This window comes from Diorhabda carinulata, chromosome X (assembly GCF_026250575.1).
Source record: "Diorhabda carinulata isolate Delta chromosome X, icDioCari1.1, whole genome shotgun sequence".
Lineage (NCBI taxonomy): Eukaryota > Metazoa > Arthropoda > Insecta > Coleoptera > Chrysomelidae > Diorhabda > Diorhabda carinulata.
In genome coordinates, this window is record NC_079472.1 from 60,941,844 (window position 1) to 60,964,701 (window position 22,858).

General features: G+C 32.3%; 1 protein-coding gene across 1 annotated transcript; it reads left to right on the plus strand.

The window, feature by feature from the left end:
- The first annotated feature begins 760 nt into the window (after window positions 1–760).
- Window positions 761–22,544, plus strand: LOC130901565 (growth arrest-specific protein 1-like). The gene is made up of 4 exons (XM_057813038.1): window positions 761–1,042; window positions 12,596–12,837; window positions 20,108–20,384; window positions 21,739–22,544. Exons 2-4 carry the CDS (start codon window positions 12,601–12,603, stop codon window positions 21,933–21,935), a joined length of 711 nt encoding a protein of 236 aa, XP_057669021.1. The 5' UTR covers window positions 761–1,042; window positions 12,596–12,600; the 3' UTR covers window positions 21,936–22,544.
- The last annotated feature ends 314 nt before the right edge of the window (window positions 22,545–22,858 follow it).

Sequence of the window (22,858 nt, forward strand, 5' to 3'; positions counted from 1 at the left end):
CTTGATGAGATTCATTTAATTATTAAATTTCTTTAAATAAATAAAAAATAGGCAAATGAAGACAATCAAATTGGACAGTGAAATGAGAATAGAGACAGGTATGAATACAATAATAAAGATTTAGATATACACAGCAAGTTATTTTAAATATATTCGAAAAAGAGAAAATCTGATAATGCAATCATAATAAGAATTGTTGAATTAACTAGAGTAGTTACGAAAGGAGTTGCTGGGGATCATTCACAGAACCGAAAAACATCTAAAGAAAAACTGTTTAAGACACAAAAAAACGAATAAACGGATACATATTTTTAAAATTATTCATAAAAATAATAAATTTATAAAATGAGGTATCTACGCCTATGATATATTAAACAAAATTGTCGATAAGGGTTTTTATAATCTGCAATTGATATTGAAAGAACTATATTGCAATATCATACTGTATAATGAAGTTTACAATGATTACAGAACTTATATAATATAATTATATACGTTGATAATGTGTAACTATAAAAATATTTTATGTCTCATTCCTCCTCCTACTTCGGGAATACATGAAAGCCCCTTTCTTATCAACCGAATATCTCCGCCCATGTTTATATTTCAGGTACCAGCGGCCTGTCAGTTCTTTCTACACAACTTAATTTTCTCTTCGAGATAAAAAAGAGAGAGAACGAACCAAAAGCTTTCGTTTGAAAGAGGGAGAGAGCTGTTCATGAAAGAGCGCTTTGCTTGAGATTCCACTTGAAACTTCCGAGGACTTCATATAGTGGTTTAGATCGCACTGGTAGTACTTTGTAGTTCGACGCGTATGGATAGACAATTGTTTCGTTTCCTAGTCTGGCGTTTAAAGCTTTCTAGTTACTAGCCTTCGGCGGTATTCACTGTGTTTTGGTTTCATAACGGTCCATCTATCTAAACCGAGTGTTTTGGTTTTTTCTTCAAGTGGTGTGTGTATAATTTAAATCATGTCTCAATTACAAACAAAATTCATGTTGATGAACAAGTGAGAATTTGGATTTCAATCATTTTTTTCAAAGTAAGTTATAGTCTAAGGTTATTAAAATTGAAAAGCGATACATACACGACAAATATTTAAATTTGTGAAACTCAAATGCCAATTTACCTACTGAGTTTCCAGAGATTTCCTAAAAGTTTACGATACTTTCAATAGAAAATATTTGTACAGCGTTATGAACCACATTATCATTCCAAAAAAACCTAATAACTCTTACCAAAATCACACTCGAACATACAAAAACAAAGATAAAGGCAGACCAAAGAATATCCAAATGTTTTCAAACCAAAACAGGACTAAAACAGGGAAATCCTTTATCCATTACGCTGTTCAATATAGTTCAATATATAGTATAGAAAATCGAAGTTAATGATAATGACAACACGACAAAAAAAAAACAAAAACTAGGAACGATAACTCATTCAAAATTATGTATATAATGGGGCGGTTATCAAGAACGACGGTGAATCTAGAAGCAAAGAAAACGAAGGTAAGTAAACAATTGGGAACACTGAATGCGATAATAATTATATCCAAAAAAATCTCCAGAAAGGCGAAGCTACATCTGTTCAAAACAATAATAATACCAACACGGAGGCTATTGATGCAAAACATTACAAAGCAGAGGATATATCATTATGTTAATGGTATTAACTTCAAAATGATATAAAATATTATGAAGTTTCTTTATCCTACAGTACAAGAACATGCTGTACGCACAGCGCGCGCGTAGTTAAGCCACCCTCGGATAAATCCACGAATGGATGCGAAGAAGTAAATTCCATCTCCCCCTGTCATTTCAACAGATCCTTATCCTCGTCTGCGTCGCAGGCTCGCGCGTAGACTCCTTCCTCTCCCCTGAGTTCTATAGGAGATTCTGGTGTTCTTATCTTTTAGCCTGTTGGCTATACATTCTTGACTTCTTGGTTTCTGGATATTTTAATGTGTGTATGCTTTCGCTGCCACGGATAAATTCTTTTCAGCCTTCTTCGACAGGAAAAAATCTAATTCGAGTGGTCCTTCTTTCCAACTGTCCCCGGTGTATAACTCGGTTGTCTTCTTATGAGTTGACTCGGAAAACCTAGGATGTTGGAAGGAAACTTCCAGTTGTCTTCTCGGCCTCACGTGTTTCCTTTAATCGTCTCTGGTTTAACTTGCAAGTTCAATTAATTCCTCGTTAGGATGTTTTTCTGCCCTGTCGTCCTTGATGTCCATTACAATTGACATAACTGACCATTATAAAGGGTTATTTTCCTGAAAAATCACTTTCAAACGTCAACCGATACTCATATCTGTTAACAACAAACAAGAAGTGATAAGGCTGATCAAGCAGTTAGCGAGAAATGGCAAGTACGCTGAACATGAGTCAGTCTACTGTTACCAAGAGACTGGCAACGGTTCCAAAAGACAAAGGTGCATATCCGAAAGAACATCGCTGAGAAATTAGGCCTCTACTGGTGTTAAAGTCCAACAAGAGCTTTGATAAACACGAGGAGTGGCTGTGAGTGACTGGACATTCAAAAGAAGACTCAAGCAGCTAACCTTGAGTCAAAAAAAGATCAGCTACTGGTTCCAAATTAACTCCAGCCCACCGAGCAGCCCGTTTACGATTTTCCAGAGAACATGTTAATTGTACAGACGAACAACGGTTCTCCGTTTTCTTCTCAAACGAAAGCAGAGGGTGTCTGCATGGTAACGTTAGAAGAGGACGTGTTTACAGAAGACCCGGATACAGTGTTGCACAAAAGAAAACGTACCTTTTGGAGGAGATTTGAGCTAGAATTTCAATAAGAACCGACCTGGTTCTTATTGAAGCTGGTGGTGGATATTAACCGATATATAGAAGAAATTTTTAATTTATTACGTCCTTACGCCAGTTTCATGGGCGAAAACTTCATCCTAATGTAGGACAATGCTCGTTCCGTGCATCAGTATTTATAAGATGTCGAAATTGCCTCAATAGATTGGCTAGCGCGTAGCTTGTACTTAAATCTTATTAAACATTCATGGGAAGAGAAAATTTGGGGCTATTAATACTACAACAGCCACGAAATCGGAGTTTAATATGGCGCTCACTGAAGAAAGGGATAGCATCGAACAGGATCGAATAAAGAAACTTATTGGAAGCTGTTATTAAGGCCAGGGGAGGTAACACTCAAAATTGATAGATTAATTTCAAATACATTTTTTTCATCGTTTTAGATTCCTTTCCGTTTTATACTTTTTCTTTACCAAAAATATTATCCAATTATAACATTATAAAGCTAAGATAGACGCTGCAATCAGAAAAAGAATCGAGGCTATTGATTTTTTGCTGAAAACTTTTGACTTCGAGCGTGTCGATATTTTTGCTCACTAGTATATGAACAACTGTACAAATTTAAGTTGAATAACTATTATTTTTAATGAACTTTCTTAATTTATATTTGTGTTATAAGGAGATCTATCAGCACGCACGCACTACGTGAAAATAAGTTATATCTCATCGATCTAGGATTGGAAAATATATCCTGTTACCTGATTTAAAAGGATTTTTCTACTCATCCCGTAGTTTATTTTATATACAATACGAGTACTACACTCGCCTCATAATGTTTCAATTCGTTTTGAAGTATTCTTCGTTAACCAATTCATTTTTAGTTACTCATTTAAGCAAAGATCAACGCGAAGTAGATTCATATTTTAGTTTGAAAAAGGTCAAGTAACAAGGTCAACTATAATTGAAAATATATGTCTTATTATAACTGATAGCGTTCGCACTTGTACTGAACTCGTTGAGATACATTCCGTTGTAAAAGATGAAACCAGCATGAAATTATGAAATAAATGTTAATGATATCGAAAACACAGGGGAGGGACTCAAACTAATAATAATTAAATTGAAAATATCACAACAAAAGTGGGTAATTAAATCGAAATAAAGAAAAGCTTGTAAAAAACTAAAAATATAAAGAACTAAATAAAGACACAAATAAAATAAATTCTAAATAGAAACTATACACAAAAAATCTACAATGAATAACAAAATTACCAACAAACACTTTCCAGTAAATATGCCTTCATATTATTGCAAAATACGGGACTTGATGTAATAGATTTGATTTCAAATGACAAATGATTGTGCATTTTTTATGCATTGTAAAATATCGAGCCCTCAACTAATTCTATCGCGAAATAGGCGAGCGGATTCAAAGATAAATAAGAAAGGAAGAGTCAATATTTTCAATCTTTTGAAGAAGAGCCTGTAGTGAGCCTTGTTGTTTAGTCTGAGTAAATATCTTTTGAGGTTTGATGATTCGTTCAAGTTGAGTCGCACTACGCGTATGCCAGAAGGGAAGGACATATCGGAGATGCGACTCAATAAGGGCGTAATAAACTGTTAAGGAGGTGGATAAGTTCAGTTCTTTGGAAACCAGACAGAACTTAATTTTTCAGATATAGCAGCGATATCTAACTCCTATTTCAAAGAATTGTCTACAACAAGCCCTAAGACTGGTGTTATTAAATTTTATATGAAAAAACTTTAGTTGGGGGTGATTAGATCACTAGATATGATGATATGATGTGATATGAAAAAATTGTTTGGTGGAAAGCCATTTCGCGCAACTGCAACTGAAGAGGAGAAGAGAAGCTCTGGCAAAAAGAAAACACTTTATGAATCAAACCAAACTCAAGGGTTATTTGATGTCTTTAGAGAGTCGTTTTGTTTGCCAGAATTGTCCGTCAAGCGCATCCTCAACGAATGTAAACAAAACTCCCATATGCATAAGATCAGTTTAATCTAAAACCTAACCTGAGAACAACACTCAACTCCCCCAGAGAAATTAGGAAATTCTTGTAGTTCCTCAAAGCAAATCAATCTGCATCCGAAAATATGAATCATATAATTTATATATTGCAATAGATTTTGTCACAGACGTTGTATGTAATGTAATTTTTATATTTTTTGTTTCTGTGCCAATGTCCAGCTATTTTTTCACTGAAAACTTCCTGATATAATCATAATCCAGAAATTAACATCCAATATAATTAAGAACATACATCAAAGATCTATATAACTGTAACAGTTTTTATTTTGCTTTCACCTAATTTCAGGAAGTTAGATCGTTAAATTTCTTAGATCTGAGTTTATATTATTAATTATTCCCAGAGTAATTTATGGATAGGATGATTAATGGACATATTACTACTAATACTTTCAACATTGGTAAGTGCTTTTTCCGAAACACATGTACTCATTCATGCACGTGCACGTGAAATATACAACATAGGAATTTTGGTGTTCCATAATAATATTTAGTCGTACATTATGGATTTATTATTATTTATGTAACCAGAAGGGAATAATATCGATTTTTAAATTCTTTCCAAGACAAAAAGAAAGGAAAAAATGGAGAGACGTTTATAATGATTGTAGGTTACTACCACTAGACTTCAAATTTTTTCTAGAAGCATATATTTCATGTAAAAAATCACATTTTAAAAAACTTCTAATCCGCTAAAAACACAGTAAGCAGAATTATTGCGAAATTTCATAAAATAAGAACGACTGAAATTGTATATCAACAAAATGTTAGCTGTCGGTTATAGTAAAGTTTTCAGAAAAAATAAACTGCACTCATAAAAAGTTCAATTTGTTCCTGAGAAAACAATAAATTAAGCAGAAAAAAATAAATAAATGAAGTAATTCAATAATCTGACTAGCGTACTCGACGTACATCAAACTATTAAAAACCCAGTATCAGTGTACAAACTGCCTTAAATACTAAATCTTATCGTATACAATAATAACTATGAATAATTATAAAATCAATTGATACGAATATTTATGGTCGTTAGAGTCACATTTCACATGCAAATCTTTTACCGTATCCAGCGAACCGAGAAGATTTAAACTCGCCATTTATGATCAGAGTTTAGAACAAGTGATGTCATCCAAATATCTAGTAGCGAACATAACAAGTAATAGAAATTTAAAGAATAAAGTGGAAGCTGAAACAACAAAGACATCATTAATAATATGAGAGATGTAATTTAGCGGAATAAATATCTGACTACCAGGAGCAAAGTCAGAATGTACAAGACCTGTGTGACATCAGTAATGACATACGCCATAGAGACCAGAGCAGGCTTTTAAGAACTACTCAAATGCGAACGCTATGATCAATAGCGGGACACACATTATTTGTCCGCAAGAGAAATGAAATGAAATGAAGGAGAAGGGAATGAAGAGACTACGCGGACAGAATGTCAGATGACTGGTTGGCAAAGACCACCTATGAGATGGTATGGAAGCTGGTCTTCATCATCCCAGCTCCAGCTAGACTACCATTGATGCAACGACAGGACTAAGTCCTAACGTACGATGAAGAAGACACTTTGGTCAGCGTACAAACTGTCTTAAGTACTAAATCTTATCGTATATAATAATAAAATCAGTAGATAAGGATATTTATGATCGTTTAGACTTCTTTGCCGAATGATATTTTAAATTTCACTTTTGAACCGTTGGCAATTAAATTTGAGAGAATTTTGTATTGAAATATAGTAATTTATATATTGGAAAAAAAAATATTTGTTGATTCCAGGAAAATTTGAATTTCTGCGATGAAAATGAGCAGGAGAAACTAACTGCCCCCGAAATTGTAGATAGATACACACAAATCAGTGGACATTTATTACCATCGATGTCAAAGGAACGATGTGGACCTGCATATAAACAATTCATGGCAATTGGGAAACAAAGTGAAATTATTTTCTGAGAATGTGTGGATATTCACATATGCTCAAAATTCAGGAATAGCAGCTTAACATTCAATTCACTAAACGTGAAAAACTACGTTGATAGTTCGAACCAATATCACGACAGCGTACAGAAACAAAACTATTTCAAACAATCAACTAAGTTATCAACAGTTGATTTGACTCATATAATAAAGCATATAAGCTGAACGAAAACATCGATCTTTTCCATTTTCATTCGCCAAAAGGCATAGATGTTAACAGATGATAAAATTGGGTCTTGTGAATGAAATTTATTGTATTTTGACCAATTCGTGGTTAAAAAATATCAATAACATAAGCAAATCAATAGTAACGATTGGATAGTCGGATAGTTTAAGTTTTTCTTGTCTCTAAATTCATTCTTCTTTTTTTTTAATTCAAAAAACCTCAGGTATTTACGGCTTCATAAAACTATTGTTATTTTTTTAAAGTTATACGTGAGATTTCTAAACTTCATTCCTGGCAGAACCCATTATAACTTTAATACGAGCCACCTGAAGTTTTCAAATCCCCATTTATCAACCCAAATAATTGTCAGAATGTAAAAAATCTTTTCTCTGGGACAAACCAACTAATTTTATTTTACGATTCAGCTGTTCGTTATTCAAGAAGATTTTAGTTTTATTCAGTATGGTACACAGGTAAAAATTATTTTGGGTTCAAATCGTTCAATCATCTTGTCAGTTGCACATGTTCCTAGAAGGTTTAATAACTTAATTCCGAAGAATTTTTTCGTTTTACCTAATGTATGGGCTTTGTCGAATCTTTCTGAAGGAAACTAGTTATTTAAATAATTATATATAAACTTCCATTGTGTTTTCAGGTCCTAAAAACAACTGATTTGATTTTTTCCTTGTGAATAATCACTACGTATCACTCAATTTATACAAAAACATTATTTTTTCTCATAAAAACCAGGCATTTATATGTTTAGATACGAATAAATATCTGAAAAACAATTAGATTGGGTACTCACAATAAGTTTGAATGATTAAATTTCATTAAAATCTTTTTTTATCATCTTAGAATATTGGAGAATAAATTCAGTGAACAAAAAAACAAAAGAAATTTCATAAAAAATTATGTTTAAACAACAGCTAAAATTCTGTGTCATTCCCATTTGCATTAGGGTGGAACTTAGTTAACAAAAAATTGATAATTAAAATATTACAAGTCACAATGAGGAGGTGGCTGCGTATAATCTCCACCCATGCCCCACCCTTTGAAAAACATACGTGACATATAATCTTTTTTAGTTTCAAACTTTGGCATATTATTTCGTGATTTTAGTTTTCCAAAAATAAAACCATCTCTATCTTCATATCCTCTCCACCTTCTGCGAATGACAGGGAATCGTGGAAAATATGGGGCATTTCCTGTCTGAACCAGTTTCTAAATTTCTTCTTCAGTCTATCGTGACAACAATTTATTAAATCTATAAATTGAGATGCATCAAAATTAAGATGAAGTAATTCAAATCACCACCATACTTTCATTACATCTTGATCCAGCTGCCATAATGTCCAAGTTCCTTAATATATTTTCTAGAGTCAGTCACCATCGCTAGAACAATATTTTCTGAGTTAGTAAAAAAACTTATTTCTTCGATTAACTAAACGTAACTATACTGTTTTTCAAAGTAACTAGTAAATTAGATTAATTGATGAATAGCTCAATCCTTGACCGGAAGATTTCACTTTAATATTGTACCACATCTGACTATAAACTTTAGTAACAAATCGGCAAGAATTGCAAGATTCCGAGAAAGAGATAACCAACGAGAATGAGCAATGGTTTTCTATTTGCCAAGTCTTCATGAAAACTACTTACAAAAATATCAAATAATTACTTCTGGTTACTATTTGAGCTTTCCTAATCAATGTCTGGCAAATTCAATTCAATTTTTTTTATAATTTACAAAAGTTCTTCGCAATTTTCAAGCTGTTTGTTTATTGAACCAGAAAATCCTCTAAGAACCATAGTCTGTCCATCAAGATATTGAAATAGGTGCTTCAAAGTTTCATATATCTAAAAGTTAGAGTTTCAGTTCAACGTAATCCTGGTCTATCGACTCGCAAGCTAATTAGCCGAACTTGAGGTATCCAGAACATCGAAACAACATTAAATTACACCCGTATTAAATTCAAATTGTGCAGAAATTACAGCCAAATGTATATTTTTATATTTAAATATTCTTCATTCTGCTCAATGACCTTTCACCACCTTTCTTTCAGCTTCATGATTCCGCGCTCATGAAATTTCTGATCCTTATCAGCCAAAAACTGAACTAAGGTCATCCTCATTTGTGAAAGTTTGACCATTCAAGGAATTCTAGAAACTTCGAAATAAATGGTAATCAGATGATGCCAGATCAGGGCTGTATGGGGAATATGGCATCACTTCCCAGCCAAGCCCCAATAGTTTCCTATGAGTTGTCAAAGAGGTGTGAGGTCCTACATTATCATGATAGAATGCTAAAACTTTCCGATTAAAAAATTCTGGCCGTTTTTCTTTGATTGCTTCATCCAGTTTAATTAATCGTTGGTTGGTTCCTTGGAAGCAGCTCAAAAAACACAACACCTTCGTAATCTCACTAAACTGACAGTATGAGGTTTTTTGTTGTTTCTCAGCTTTCGATGTGGTTTGTGCAGGTTCATCATGTTTGCTCCATGATTGTTCTCGAACTATGTTACTGTACATGACCCATTTTTCATCACCAATGATGAAAGGGTTGGTTTTAATTCGTTTAAGGTCCATAACCTAACCTAACCTAGCCTAGCGTCATGCATATTTCTTTATAGTCGGAGAGTGGCCATAGATCCATAATCTGAATTTCAACACTGGAAAATTTGATGGAATGTCATTCTTACTCAAATATTTTTAATAAATGGAAATCTGAAAAAAAAAACCATTTGAACAGTCTCCTTTTTGTCGCAATTTCCCAGATAGTAAAAACAGCTTTTGGTAACTCATCAACAACCCTAGATTAATAGAAAATAACATGATGAGGAACCTAAAAACTTGGATTGAATGATAACATGCAAAACTGCATATTCCAAATAAAAAATCTACATGCTTCAGCCGATTTGTATATCCGTGGATTGAAGAATTCAAAACGTAATGATATGTAATGAAATATATTGAAAATTCAACACATATTCAAATGCAGAGTTCTACGTGCTTGAGGACAGTGTTGTGAGATGTAAGTATTTATGTGAATCCGATAAGAAGAATAAGATTCAAAAAGTTAAGGACGCAATTTGGGTGAGTGTTGGAATTCGTTTCGAATACGGTAACTCTAATTCTGATTTCCTTTCGTTTTCCTATTTTTTTATTATAATTTGCTATTTTCTTATTAAAAAATATATGAAACAAAAATATTAAAACGGCTTAGTAATCACGGTAAGCAATTTAAAATGTAAGTAACTAAGCTGAAAGATAATTTGCATTACTGACCTACTAACCTGGTTGTTTATACTGATATATAAATAATATTGACATTATTACAATTATGTGATGATAATCTACACTAAAAATGTTGACATCACATTTTTAAGCAAATTAATAATGATTATAAATTATACAAGGTATTATGGTGAACGTTTTGCAGATATTTCCCACGTAAATCGTTGCTTTGTGATTTATTATTCGCATTCTTTTTATTTTTTTATATATATGTATCAAATTTTAAGCGTATATTTCACATATGATTTTTATAGACATATTAGTTGCATTGGTTCTCCACTCTCCACATTTCAATATCCAATATTCAGTTCTTCGACTTAGATAGCTCCTCCTAATGTTTAACGAATTTTTATTAAACATGAAGAACATAAAATGGAAAAACGTTTCTCAAAAATAGTGGCCGCCATCTCGCAGCTGGCATTCTTCAAACACATTCTTCATATTTTCGGAAACTCTTCGACAGATAGCGCTGGGTATGTTATTTATCGTTATTAGTTTACTCACGTAGACTCGAAAATCAGCTGGAATTGAGTTTAGGCTGCGGAGTTAAAACCATTCATAATCCTGTACAAATAATTTCTATTGACAGTATTGTGGGCTTTTTGGAAATATATGAAAACTGAGTAAATTGGCAGATTATATTCATACCCCATTCTTTGTGCTTACCTGAGACTGAACCAGAATTGGTACACTCCCAACAAGTTTTCTGCATTCTTCTTTCTTGTCTATTGGTACTATTATTGCTATTCTTCTTTCTTCTGGCATTGTCTCTTGTTCTCATAGATTACTTGTAGATAGATTTTCATTTTTAGAGCAGTTTACCGTTCTTTGTATTATTTCTAGTATTTCCTCTTTCGATGGTAACAATATCTTAATCTAATCTTGTATTGTAAGCTTTTCCTATTCGTTTTTTGCATTTAATATTTCTTTTACTTGCTCTTCCCATCTTTGAATCGTTTCGATCTCATCCATTATTATTTCCCCGTTCTTCAGCTTCCTTTATTCTACTTTATTTCTCTATAGAAATTCCTCATTTCTTTATTTACAAAGTTTTTTTCTTCTATGCACCTTATTCTGTTGTCCATTCCTTTTCGTTTTTTTTTGCCCGACACGTTAATTTTTCTTCGTCTCTGTAACATTTTCTGTTTGGCTTGGTTTCTTCTTCGTTAAGTAGACCATCCTATAGTTTGTGGAAGAGTCCTTGCCAGTTTGGCACATATCATGTATCTTTTTAGCTCTAAATAACCACAATATTCGACTGGTTCAATCATCCTTCGATTATTTAGACCTGTAAATAGATTTTATCTATAGCAAACCATACTCAGCATACAAAACAAGACTTCCTGTGGCATCGATGGGTTATCAGCTAACATAAAATTTTGAAATCTCAACAATTTGGTTTCCTACCTTTGATTTTTCGTGATTTCGCTAATGCCTTCGATTGTGTTGATTAACAAACAAACATATGGTATCCGAGGTATTTCTTTTAAATGGTTTGTATCTTACCTTGAATGTAAAAAACAGCTCATACGGAATAATGATAAAATTGTGAGTAATTTTCCAATTGGTATACCTCAGGGTTCAATTTTAAGTCCAATTCTTTTTTAGTATTCATCAATGATGTCACAGAATTAATAGTAAATTAACTTTATCTGCTGATGGCACCGGTGGAATGTTCCAGATATCTAGGCTTCATATTTTACCAAGGCCAAAGATCTTGTTGCTATTACAACCTGTCCTGACGCGAACGGTCTTTGTTTAGAGAAATCTTTATCCTACAAAGGAGTTTTACAACTTCTAAAACTCAACAACGACTTAGTACGATCTTCAAAGTTTTCTTGGTCTACATTTCGACGGTGCCCTTCAATGGTTTGTACATCTGTACATCTAAGCAGCTCGATTCTGGTTCTGCTTTAACAATTTACTGCTCGTTGTTCGAATCGCATCTTGTAGTTTGCACCTCTTCGAATCTATTTTTAAATCAGTTTATTTGGTTCGCAAGCACTTTCAAAAGTCAACTGAGAGATCCATGCATGCATACCCTACTTGAAGATAAAATTTGGACATTTACTTAATAGTATTTGGTAAAAAATTCCATCATCTTTAATACCTTCTGAATTTGCAGTTGCAAATACATTTAATGAATTCCAGAGGTATTTCTGCTTGAAAGACCTTATTATTCTGTGGCAGAATTCTACAATTTACCATAGACTGACATAATTTAATATTTAGTATAGAGTAATATATTGATATTGAATTATAATTATTATTTAGACAAATTATTATTTTATAATACCTACTTAACATCTCTATTGGTTGTTACAGGCGTTATGTGGTTGATTATGGTATCTGTGGCTTGGTTAGTGGGTACAACAATAGGAGTTCCATGCGAAGAAGCACGAATGCGATGTGCCTACAGAGATGGATGTGGAAGGGTTCTTCAAAAGTATATAGTTGACTGTTCAACAGTTTTACAAGGCGACAGATTTCCCACTAATTGTCCAGAAATATGCCAATATACACTTATTGCCCTCACATCTACTGAAGAAGGAATGGAATTGATGGACGTAAGTTAGATCTTTTCATTTGCTGCTACAAACATCACACTTTATTCCATTTTAATCTTGGTGCTGGGTCAATAATAATAGTCTTCACTATCTTGATGTATAATATACTATGTTCCTGTAGTGTGAGAATTATTAATAGGTTAGGTTAGTTTTGGTACGGTGACGATTCTGCGTACTAATGATTACGGGTTTCAATTGGGCAAATACCGTTATACGAACGATTCTGTTTTGTGTTCCAAACGACGTAGTTATCGTTTGTGAACCGTTTCCGGGACGGTCTATTCGATACGTAGTTGATAGCAATCACTGTTTCAAGAATCGCGCATAGTCGGAAATTGCGCAGAAAATATCATTTAAACGCTTTCAAAAACGGTTCATGCTAACATGTTAGAACATATTTAATGTATTTGGATTAATTTATCAATCAAACATCGATAAATGTTTCTTTCTGGTATGAAATGGTTTGCCTAGAATTTTAAAGTTTAGGTTGAGGAAGGAAAATTATCTTTAGTTGCGTAACATGTTTTTTGTTTATTTTGTTCTTTTCAATGTCTACTTTAAGATTATCTTGATTTGCGGGCTCAGAAACGGCAGGAAATATCCAGCAAACCAACTTAAAATCCATTGACTCCGAACTTATTTTTGATAAATAGAATTATAGTCAATGAATATAATCTAGAATAAATTTTTACGTACGGCCCACGACTCATATTCTTCTAGATGATTAACAGGTATAGGTATACATTTTTTATAGATGATAACCACTATCACTAAAAGTTTAAACTCAAATTCGCATATTTCAACTATTTCAATTGTCTGAAGAGTAAAATGTTTTGATATTTCTTAAAAGTTTATTTTTTATAGAGAGAAATTTCCTCCCTCATCACACACTTTAAACAAAGACTGAATCTCACGACCAAAAAAATGGTTTGCCTTAATTTTTTCTGAAAGAGAATGAAATTTTCTATCTATTTCACACCATGAGATAGATTTTTTAATAATTAATTTATTTAAACATTTTTCCGGCCTTGCAAATCCACGCAAACTTCGCATTTTCAATGTTCATAAGAAAAATTACGTTCAGGGTATGAGAGAGATTTTCAACTCCTGGACTAACGGCTGAAATATCCTTCACTGTCTGAATAAGGGTATTTTCGAAAAACAGTATTGCTCAAATATCTCTCAATTAACGTAGTCCTCATCGCAACATAAAAACTTGTTTTTTGTAAATATGAGATATCGCAACACTGATGTAAATACATATATCAATCATAAAGTTTAAAATTTGTAATGAATGATGTACTCAGAACGTATAGTTGTCATACGAGTGCTATTTGAGTTGTTTACAGATATTTAAAACATTCATCGAGGTAAAAAAATGGAATTTGATCGCGAACATTTTCGAGCGATAATTTTTTATGACTTTGGACGTGGTTAAACCAACAACAATGTATTTATCAATTCGTTACGACTTTTGGTGATGAAGCATCATCTCTAACCACCGTGTTTCGCTGGTTTTCTGAATTCAATCGTTGTCGCACTTCGCTACAAGATGAATTTCGTCAAGGTCATCTAAAATCGGCTAACTAAACAAAAATCGATTGTATCGATCTTTCAAGACGTAAGCACGAAGCATTTCGAAGCAAATGGTTGCCTGTTTCTTGTAATTACTGGACATATAGCCACAGTTCTATTAGAGCAACGTAGAACGGTCAATTCTGAATGGTACACCAGCAGTTGTTTGTGAGAAATGTTCAAAAGAATCAGAGAAACCAAACGCAGAAGACTAATCATTCTGCACCACGACAATGCGAACTCTCACACATCAGTTCAAATAAAAACGTTTTTGAATATTCGAAACATCGAATTGATGGGTTATCCGCCGTACACTGTTTTTTTGGCAAACTATAGATTTTATCTTATTCTCTCTGAAATCATTTTTGATCTGCGACGCCTACGGAATGGAAAAATGTATTGGTATTAATGGAGAATATTTTTAAAAATGCTGTAGCCATATCCAGTAATAAATATTTGTTTTTAATTTAATTGCTTATTTCTTTTAATACATGAATGTTTCTAAATGTTCTTGATTTTAGGTCTCTTCTGTTGATAAAGAATTGACGTTTCGACTTCATATATATTTTGATAAAGAGTGTTAAATCGAAACGTCAATTTTTTAACAATCTCAAAAATTATTAAAAAAAAACTAACTTTAAAACAGAAGAGACCGAAAATTTAGAAGTATTTGTTTTTATTTGTCCACCTCAAAACTTGAGTATCAGCCTTACGTTTCTCATTGCAACATAAAAATATTTTTTTTTCGTAATTTTTTTTTTATCAAAATGAGTATGAATAAGAGGTTGGCTTTCATAGTTTCATATCAAAATTCATGAGGTATTGTAGATAAAAATTTTATCATTGAATTGTCTATTTTGCAAATGTGCCAAATTTTAGTTTCGTTCGTTATGTTATTCGAGATCCATAATTCACAATTAACATTCAAACAATGTCGATTATAATAACTAAAATAAATTAAATATATCCCTGTAAGCAAAAACATATCAATTAGAATTCTTCTCAAGTAATTTTACGGCATTGAAAATAATTTTTAATAGTCGACGGTCGATAGAATTTTTGATTAGTTCTGGTGAAACGAAATTGCAAATGGTTCAAGTTTCAATGTCGATTAAAGTAGTTGTAAAAAATTATTTTAAATTTGCAAAGTTCAACAAATTTTGAAAGACCTAAAAAAACAGAGAATAATCTGATAAAAATCCCACTCCAATCGTTGCCAAATCCTTTAATAAAAACGAAGACATTAACAAAAATTCTTCAATTATTCGGTTCGGAATATGATCGAGATAAATGCTCTGATAATTACTAGTTACATATTTTTGCCATCCCTCCGGAAGCTTTTTTGTTACAGATATTAAAGAATTTCTAATACAACTCGGACAATAATGTCCACAGAAACACGAGGCGTTCTTTCAAAGGTCCCAACATGTGGTGGTCGCAGGTTGAGAGATCTGGATTGAAAGGAGGAAGGAATATTCAAGTATTTCCCATATTGTATCGAGTGTCAGTTGGGCTGAAATGCTCTTCAGTTTCGATAATTTCCATCCTCCGAGGCGTTCTTTCAAAAATTCGAACATGCGGTAGTCGTATGAATTTTTTGCGATATTGAAGGTGCTCGTGGTTGATAAACTCTGCACTCAAATACTAATGCCGAGTTAAAAGCTAATAGAATAAAGGAAGGGACAGATAAAGACAAAATGAAGGCATACAAATTGATATTTACCACAATTGGCCAACATTTGAACAAATAAGAACATAGAAAAACATGGCAAATTTTAGCATTACGCAAGCCGCTTCTAATGAAACAAAAATGCTCCTGAATTTTGATATTAATCTTGAATTTATAAATTCATATATAAAACACACAATACGTTCCAAAAGTATCATGTTAGATCAAAGTAGAAGTGAATTTAAAATATAGACTTTCAAAAAAACGTGGGTTGCTATTTGTATTTTGGGATATGGCAACCCTGCTTTGAATATGTGAAATCTGACATTGCCATTATAAAAATTTGACATTTCTAATGGTGAACGTACTCAGAACGTGTTGTCATACTGTTTACAGATTATAGAAACTGTCATCTTTGCTAATAATTGAAATCAAATTCAATCCTCATCCAGCATCGGCTATCGTGACAGAAATATCGATGCTGCTATATTGAAGATCGTCATGTGACATATCGTGAGATTGGGGCATACTTGGACATTATTACCACTTGCATACATTCAATAATGCATGAGCATTTGGTTATCAAAAAGATTCGTTCACGTTGGGTAACGCGTAATTTAACAATCGCTCAATCAAGAGCTTGTGTAAATTAGTGCAAAAATTTGCTGAAAAAATTCAATAGCCGTTTTTCAAAAGACGTCTATAAGATCGTGACAGGCGACGAATCATGGAACTATGCTTATGAACCCGAAATTTAACAACAATTGACTATATGGAAGAAAAGTTGTTCGCGGAGGAATCCCTTCGAAGCAAATGGTTGCCTGTTTTTTAGAATAACTGGAAATGTCTCCACGGTTTCATTAGAGCAAAGTAGCACGGCCGATTCTGAGTGGTACACCAGCATTTATTCGAAAAAAGTGTTTGATAAAATCGTGGAAATCAATCGCAGTGACGAATCATGTCAACCACGACAGTGCGAGCAGTGAAGAAGTGATTAATTTGGTTAAATCACATGTTTTGGAGTTACCTCGATGGGAATGAAAAAAAATGCTTCGACTATTGGTTCAAACGCATCCAGTAGTGTATTGATCTCAAATTATAAATATTTGTCTTTATTATAAGCCTCGGTAGCAGCCCTCGTAAAAACAAACGCCTCCAAAATTCACATGGACAATCATTTCTTAATAATTTAAAAGCAGCGAGGGCAAACCTTTCAAATTCTCTTTATTTTGGGAGAAGCAAGAAAATTTTCACAATCTATTAATAAGTTTAACATATTCACTTGCCAATAATATAAGAATAGAAAAGCTTCTGTCTTTCTTGAGCAAAAATAAAACGATACTCCGAATCGTGTGGTTGAATGTGCTTTGGATGAAAGCCAAACTGTGGTAGACCAAAAAGAAATAAAATTGAAAAAAGTAAGTAGCACGTCACCAAAAGAATAGTCATACCGATTCCATTTCGGTAAAACATTAAAATAATGAATTGATTGGGAATAATCACCTAATTATTAAACGTAAATTACTTTTAGATATATTATTATGTATCCAAGCTTTGTTACTTGTTTTTAGGTACATTAATAAATTGCATACATGATACTAGTCCCCCATTTTCTTAAAAGCACTCCTAGATGCAGAGTTTATTTAATAGCTTAAAGAATAAAACGAAAATGTCAAAATATAATGTGTCATTGATAATTGCAAGTATATTAATCTTTGGATTACCGTCAGCACAAATATCAAAATGAAAATCTGTTTAACGACTATTAGTAATTTTTTCTTAGTTGTTATGCATAAAAAATGAGTAGAAATTTCTTTAATTTCTTATTTTTTAGACCTTTTGATATGTTTTTACTTCTAAATATTCTTAATTTTAGGTCTCTTTTGATTTAAAATAAGTTTCTTTTATCATTTTCTTTTAGTCTATCAAAATATATTTTGATAAACGTCAAATTTTTATCGGTCTTCAAAATATTATAAAAGAAACATAAATTTTAAATCAGAAGATACCTAAAATCAAGAACATTTAGAAGCATAAAAATAAATATCAGCCATAAATTGAACTATTCGTGGATTATTGACATTTATAAGATAGAATTATGTATTTTTATTTAAAGTATTTGGTTCTTTTTATCATTAATAACTTCCTCATTCCTATGTATGTGTACTATTTATAAAAATTCTCTTTTTCTCGTATTTGATTCTCATTTAAGGAATGTCAAATTTTTATAACTGATTATACGTCTTTTTGATATCTCATAACTTGTTAACGCTTTTTTTCATCATATTGATGACCCTTTAATCTATTTTCTAAATACTGAGATGTCTGTCCTATGTAAACAGCGTCACAATCATTACAAGGTACCTCTCTATAAAATTGTATTATGTCCTTTATGACTTATACTAATATTATATTTATTGAAATAATTCGATAGTTGATGGGAAAGTCCTTGTACGTTTTGATGTTTAGTTTTTGTTCTGTTTCTTAATTGGTTGTATTTGTTCATCCATTTCTTCAATATGTAATCAACTTTTCGGGATAAATATTTTCTCTTAATGAAGTTTTTGTTTTTTGAACAACCGAATATCTAATTTCAAGATCAGCCAAACTTATAATCACTTTTTTGTAATACGATTTGAAGTTTTAATATCTTGACAACCGATTTGGTTTTGTATACTGTGTATACCATAACCAAGAAGTAGGTGAATAATAGCTTTAGAAAAAAGGAACAAAATAAAGCAATAATCAAGACCAAAATCTAGAACTTCATCTACTGTCCATAGATTATAAAAAAACTGACGATAAAATAGTCAAAGTTGTATGAGGCTGTATGAGTTTTTAGGTGTCCCCACAAAACTAACTAAGATTGGTGAAATTGACTTTAAATAGAACTGAAATCAAAGTATTATCTGAAGGAAGGTTATCAGAAAGTTTTGAAGGAAAAAAAGGGGAGAAGCAGGGGACACCTCATCCACTTCACTTTTTAACCTCATATTGGAGGTAATCTGCTTTAATTGTTTGTAATGTGACATTAACATAATTGATTTTGTTATGAATAAGAATTAATTCTTCGATTTATCTTCTCAATTTCATTTTTTGATATAGTAGAAATTTTTTTATTAATATAAGCACGTTCACAATCTATTCTATAAGCAGATTAATAAGTAAATTGATTATAAGTCACTAAAGTGAATCAGGAACCATTAATTGAGGATACTCTAGATCTTTTGACCATATTCTCTTCAATCTTTCAGTAGTGGCTGGTTGAATAGATTATTTATTAATTCATTGTTATGTTTATTGGATCAATATTTGTATCTTGTGGAAAAGTTCTTTATCACATCTTTGATCAGTGGGATGATCAGATCGTTAGGAATTATTTGGTTAGTAACTTACCAAGGGGATTTACTTTACTCAACATACGGAGTGTTTGGTATTGAAATGTTTGGAGTTCCTTTATATTTGAAGATTTTCCGCAGCTCCTTAGTTCTATTCCATACGACCAAATTGTTATGAATATAGTTTTGTAGATAAGCAATTTATTTTCGAGTCTTAGTTGAGACCTTTTGTTAAGTAGCCAGTGCTATTTTTTAGCTTCAAGTCTAACTGTTTTCTCTTGTTTTTGATATGCAGTTTCCATATAAGTTTTCGATATAAATGCAACCCTATAGGTATTTGACAAGTGGTTTTAACAAAATTGGAAAATTTTTGATTAATATTTGCGTCGAGTTTGCTCAAGATAGTTTCCTCAAGATTTTCCATTACTAATAATGCTCTATAAATTAATATAGATACGGCCATTGTTTTGACACAAATGGAAAGGTGAAATAAGTTCAGCTCCTACTCTCACTTTTATTGTTCAGTACCTAATCCTGTACTTCAACCCAATAAATTCCATTATTCATTGATGAACAGTGGTACTAACCAAAATTTCCTTTTGTTCTTTGAAATATGTATCAAGATGTGGTTCTGATTGATAATTTGCAGACTCGAAGCATTTGTTCAAATTATATACGTTTGTTTCAGTGCGAATGTGGTGACAAATATTGTGAGAATCAAAAACAACGTACTGAAGTTTGTAGACCGGCGGTTTTACATTCTATACATTCCTCAGTAGTACCATGTACAGTAGCCCAATGGATTTGTATGGCTGATACACAGTGCTCAAAAGCTTTCGAATATTATAAGGAATATTGCAAAGCCATGTTCCATGGCAAGAAGTGTACAGCAAGATGCAATAACTCCATTAATATTTTACGGAAGCAAGAGAAAGCTGCCAAACTGAAGACCTGTAAATGTGATGGTGAGTTTTTTGGTTATTATACACTTAATAATTTTATATTTTGAATTTCTAGTAAACAAATTTTGCTAGGACTATTATCTCCATTTAGTACTACTACTAGGCTCGATATTATTTTCTAAATACTTTATAGGCATGAAAATGTGAAATAGAAAAGCATTTAATATTAGTTATTCTAAGAAATATCTTAGATTACCTTCCAATTGGCCCTACAGGGAGCCTTGGCCTCCTCGAAAATTTGCCTCTAAATTGGTTTGCTCTTTACCAACGTTTTCTTGAACTTGATGAAGTTGATCTACTACGGGATCTATCTGTTTTTTACTACTGTATATTTTGGCATTTTTGGTTCAAGCATCCGCTTGTCTCCCATGCTTTGAATGACGATTAAAAGTTGGAATTTCTGGAACCGTTGGCGATATTCATACTAAAGGTAAACAGTTTACCTTCAGTCTCTGAAGGCGATAACTTGGTTATCGAAACGCACGTCGGACAGTGTAATTGTTAGTCTTGGTGTAGTGGTGGTGTGAACAGTATATTCAGTTTAAATGACGATGTTTCCATTTCCTATTATCTCATCGATTTCTCTATTAATTCGAATTCTGTTTCTATATATTCTTCTGATAATTTTTCTCTCAAATATTCTTAATCTTTTTTGGTCTTTTTGTGTCATTACCCAACTTTTACCGCCATAACTTACCATTGGTGTTATTAGAGTCCTGTAGATTTTTAACTACGTTCTTCTTGTTATTAGTTTGTTTTTCAGCAACTTCAGGTTCGCAAAATAAGCTCTTTATATTATTTCTTTTATTGAAGTGCGACATGATTTACGTGTTGGTTTAACGCCAAAGCTCAGGTTACCTGAAACACCATTTTTTATCGTGGTATGTTCCGGGCAGTGTCAGCAAAGAAAATATAATACTCCAGTCAATAGCAGTGATGTCGAATACACTGAAACCAGTACTAATTAAGGACAACTAACCCTTATAAAAGGTTATCTACCACTATCAGTCACTCACGACAAGGCCATTATCAGAGAGAAGTGACAAGTACGCTGACCATGAGTCTTCTGCTTCCAGAGTTAACCGTCGTTAACCAAAAATCTAGTAACTTTCATCGAAGACTCGTTTCTGGCCCCAAATTAACTCCAGCCTATCAGACTACTCATTATAAAGCTGATACCAACGGGTTTGAGATTCTCAAATTAGAAAAATGATGGAGCTACAGATTTTTTGGTAGAGTCTTTTACAGCGAGCGTGCGATTTGTGTTGATTTTTTCGCTCGCGAGTGTATTTATTAATATCATATTACAAAATATAACGAAAGATGCTTGTTTCATAAGATTTTCTATTTTTTGTAGGTTTCGAAGATTACGATTGTCATGGTATTCAACGAAATATGGATAAACTATGTTTCCACAAGCATTCCAAACATCGTAATCAAACACATCACGAAAATAAAGAAGACGAAACTCCGACAGTTATAATTACAAGCAGTGCATTTCAAGCAACGATTAGTTGGTCATTTATAGTTTTATTGGTGTCATTAGTTACCTAAACGATATACTTTTGTGACTAAAATTTTAGTTATCTGTTGAATCTACCTCTTTAGAATTAAAACGTATTTATTTATTTGAGAAAGTTGTGATATTTAAGCTATCAAACAAAAACTAAAAAGCCATATCGAAGCTGCCTCGGAGGAATGGAATAGGAATTTCAGTTGAAGCAAGATGAAGTTTAAAACACGAATCATTTATTGAAACAGACCAAAAATTAGAAATATTTATTCAAGAAAATAAACAAGACATTCAACTTTTTTCCAATATGATGTGAAAAAGATGAAAATAATGTTAGAAGTTGAAATAAATTATAGAATAGATCTTTTATAATGGAAACATATATTTAGACGTTAATTTCATTCTATCATAAATTGTTTCTACTTTACTAGTTGGTTAAAAAAATTTGTTTATTTTAAGAAAAATTCTGTTAAATAATGAATGTAACCAGAAAAACCAACATACCCAAACTAATATTTCTCTCTTATATATGCCATGTACGTAGAAAAGTATCCAATAAGATACGCCTTTTTTTCTGATTTTAAGATAAAAACAAAATGCAGGTTTTATTTGATAGAGATCCAAAAAACAAATATATAAATATAAATTTCTTTAATTTCTTATTTTTTAAACCTTTTATATACATTTATGTTTGTCAATCGCCTTGATTTTAGGTCTCTTCTGTTATAAAATTAGTTTTTTTCCAACTGCGAACCACTGGTTAGGTAGAAATCAATCTTATCGCCGATAATGTAGATTTCGATGGTAAATGAGATGTAGTTCGCAATTGAAAGTGACGATGGCAGCAGATAGCATTCGCTGGGTGATGTTCAACTACATGAACCAAATATACCACTTTGTTTGGTATACCACTCTGATGAGACGTAATAACATCGAAACTAGTCAGTGGTTACAAACCTCTCCT

What these genes read in the sequence shown, in the direction of transcription:
- LOC130901565 (XM_057813038.1), top strand. Translation starts at nt 12,601, where the DNA reads ATGTGGTTGATTATGGTATCTGTGGCTTGGTTAGTGGGTACAACAATA. An exon ending in AAGGAATGGAATTGATGGAC is followed by an intron (nt 12,838 to 20,107) that starts GTAAGTTAGATC and finishes CGTTTGTTTCAG; the next exon opens with TGCGAATGTGGTGACAAATA. An exon ending in GAAGACCTGTAAATGTGATG is followed by an intron (nt 20,385 to 21,738) that starts GTGAGTTTTTTG and finishes TATTTTTTGTAG; the next exon opens with GTTTCGAAGATTACGATTGT.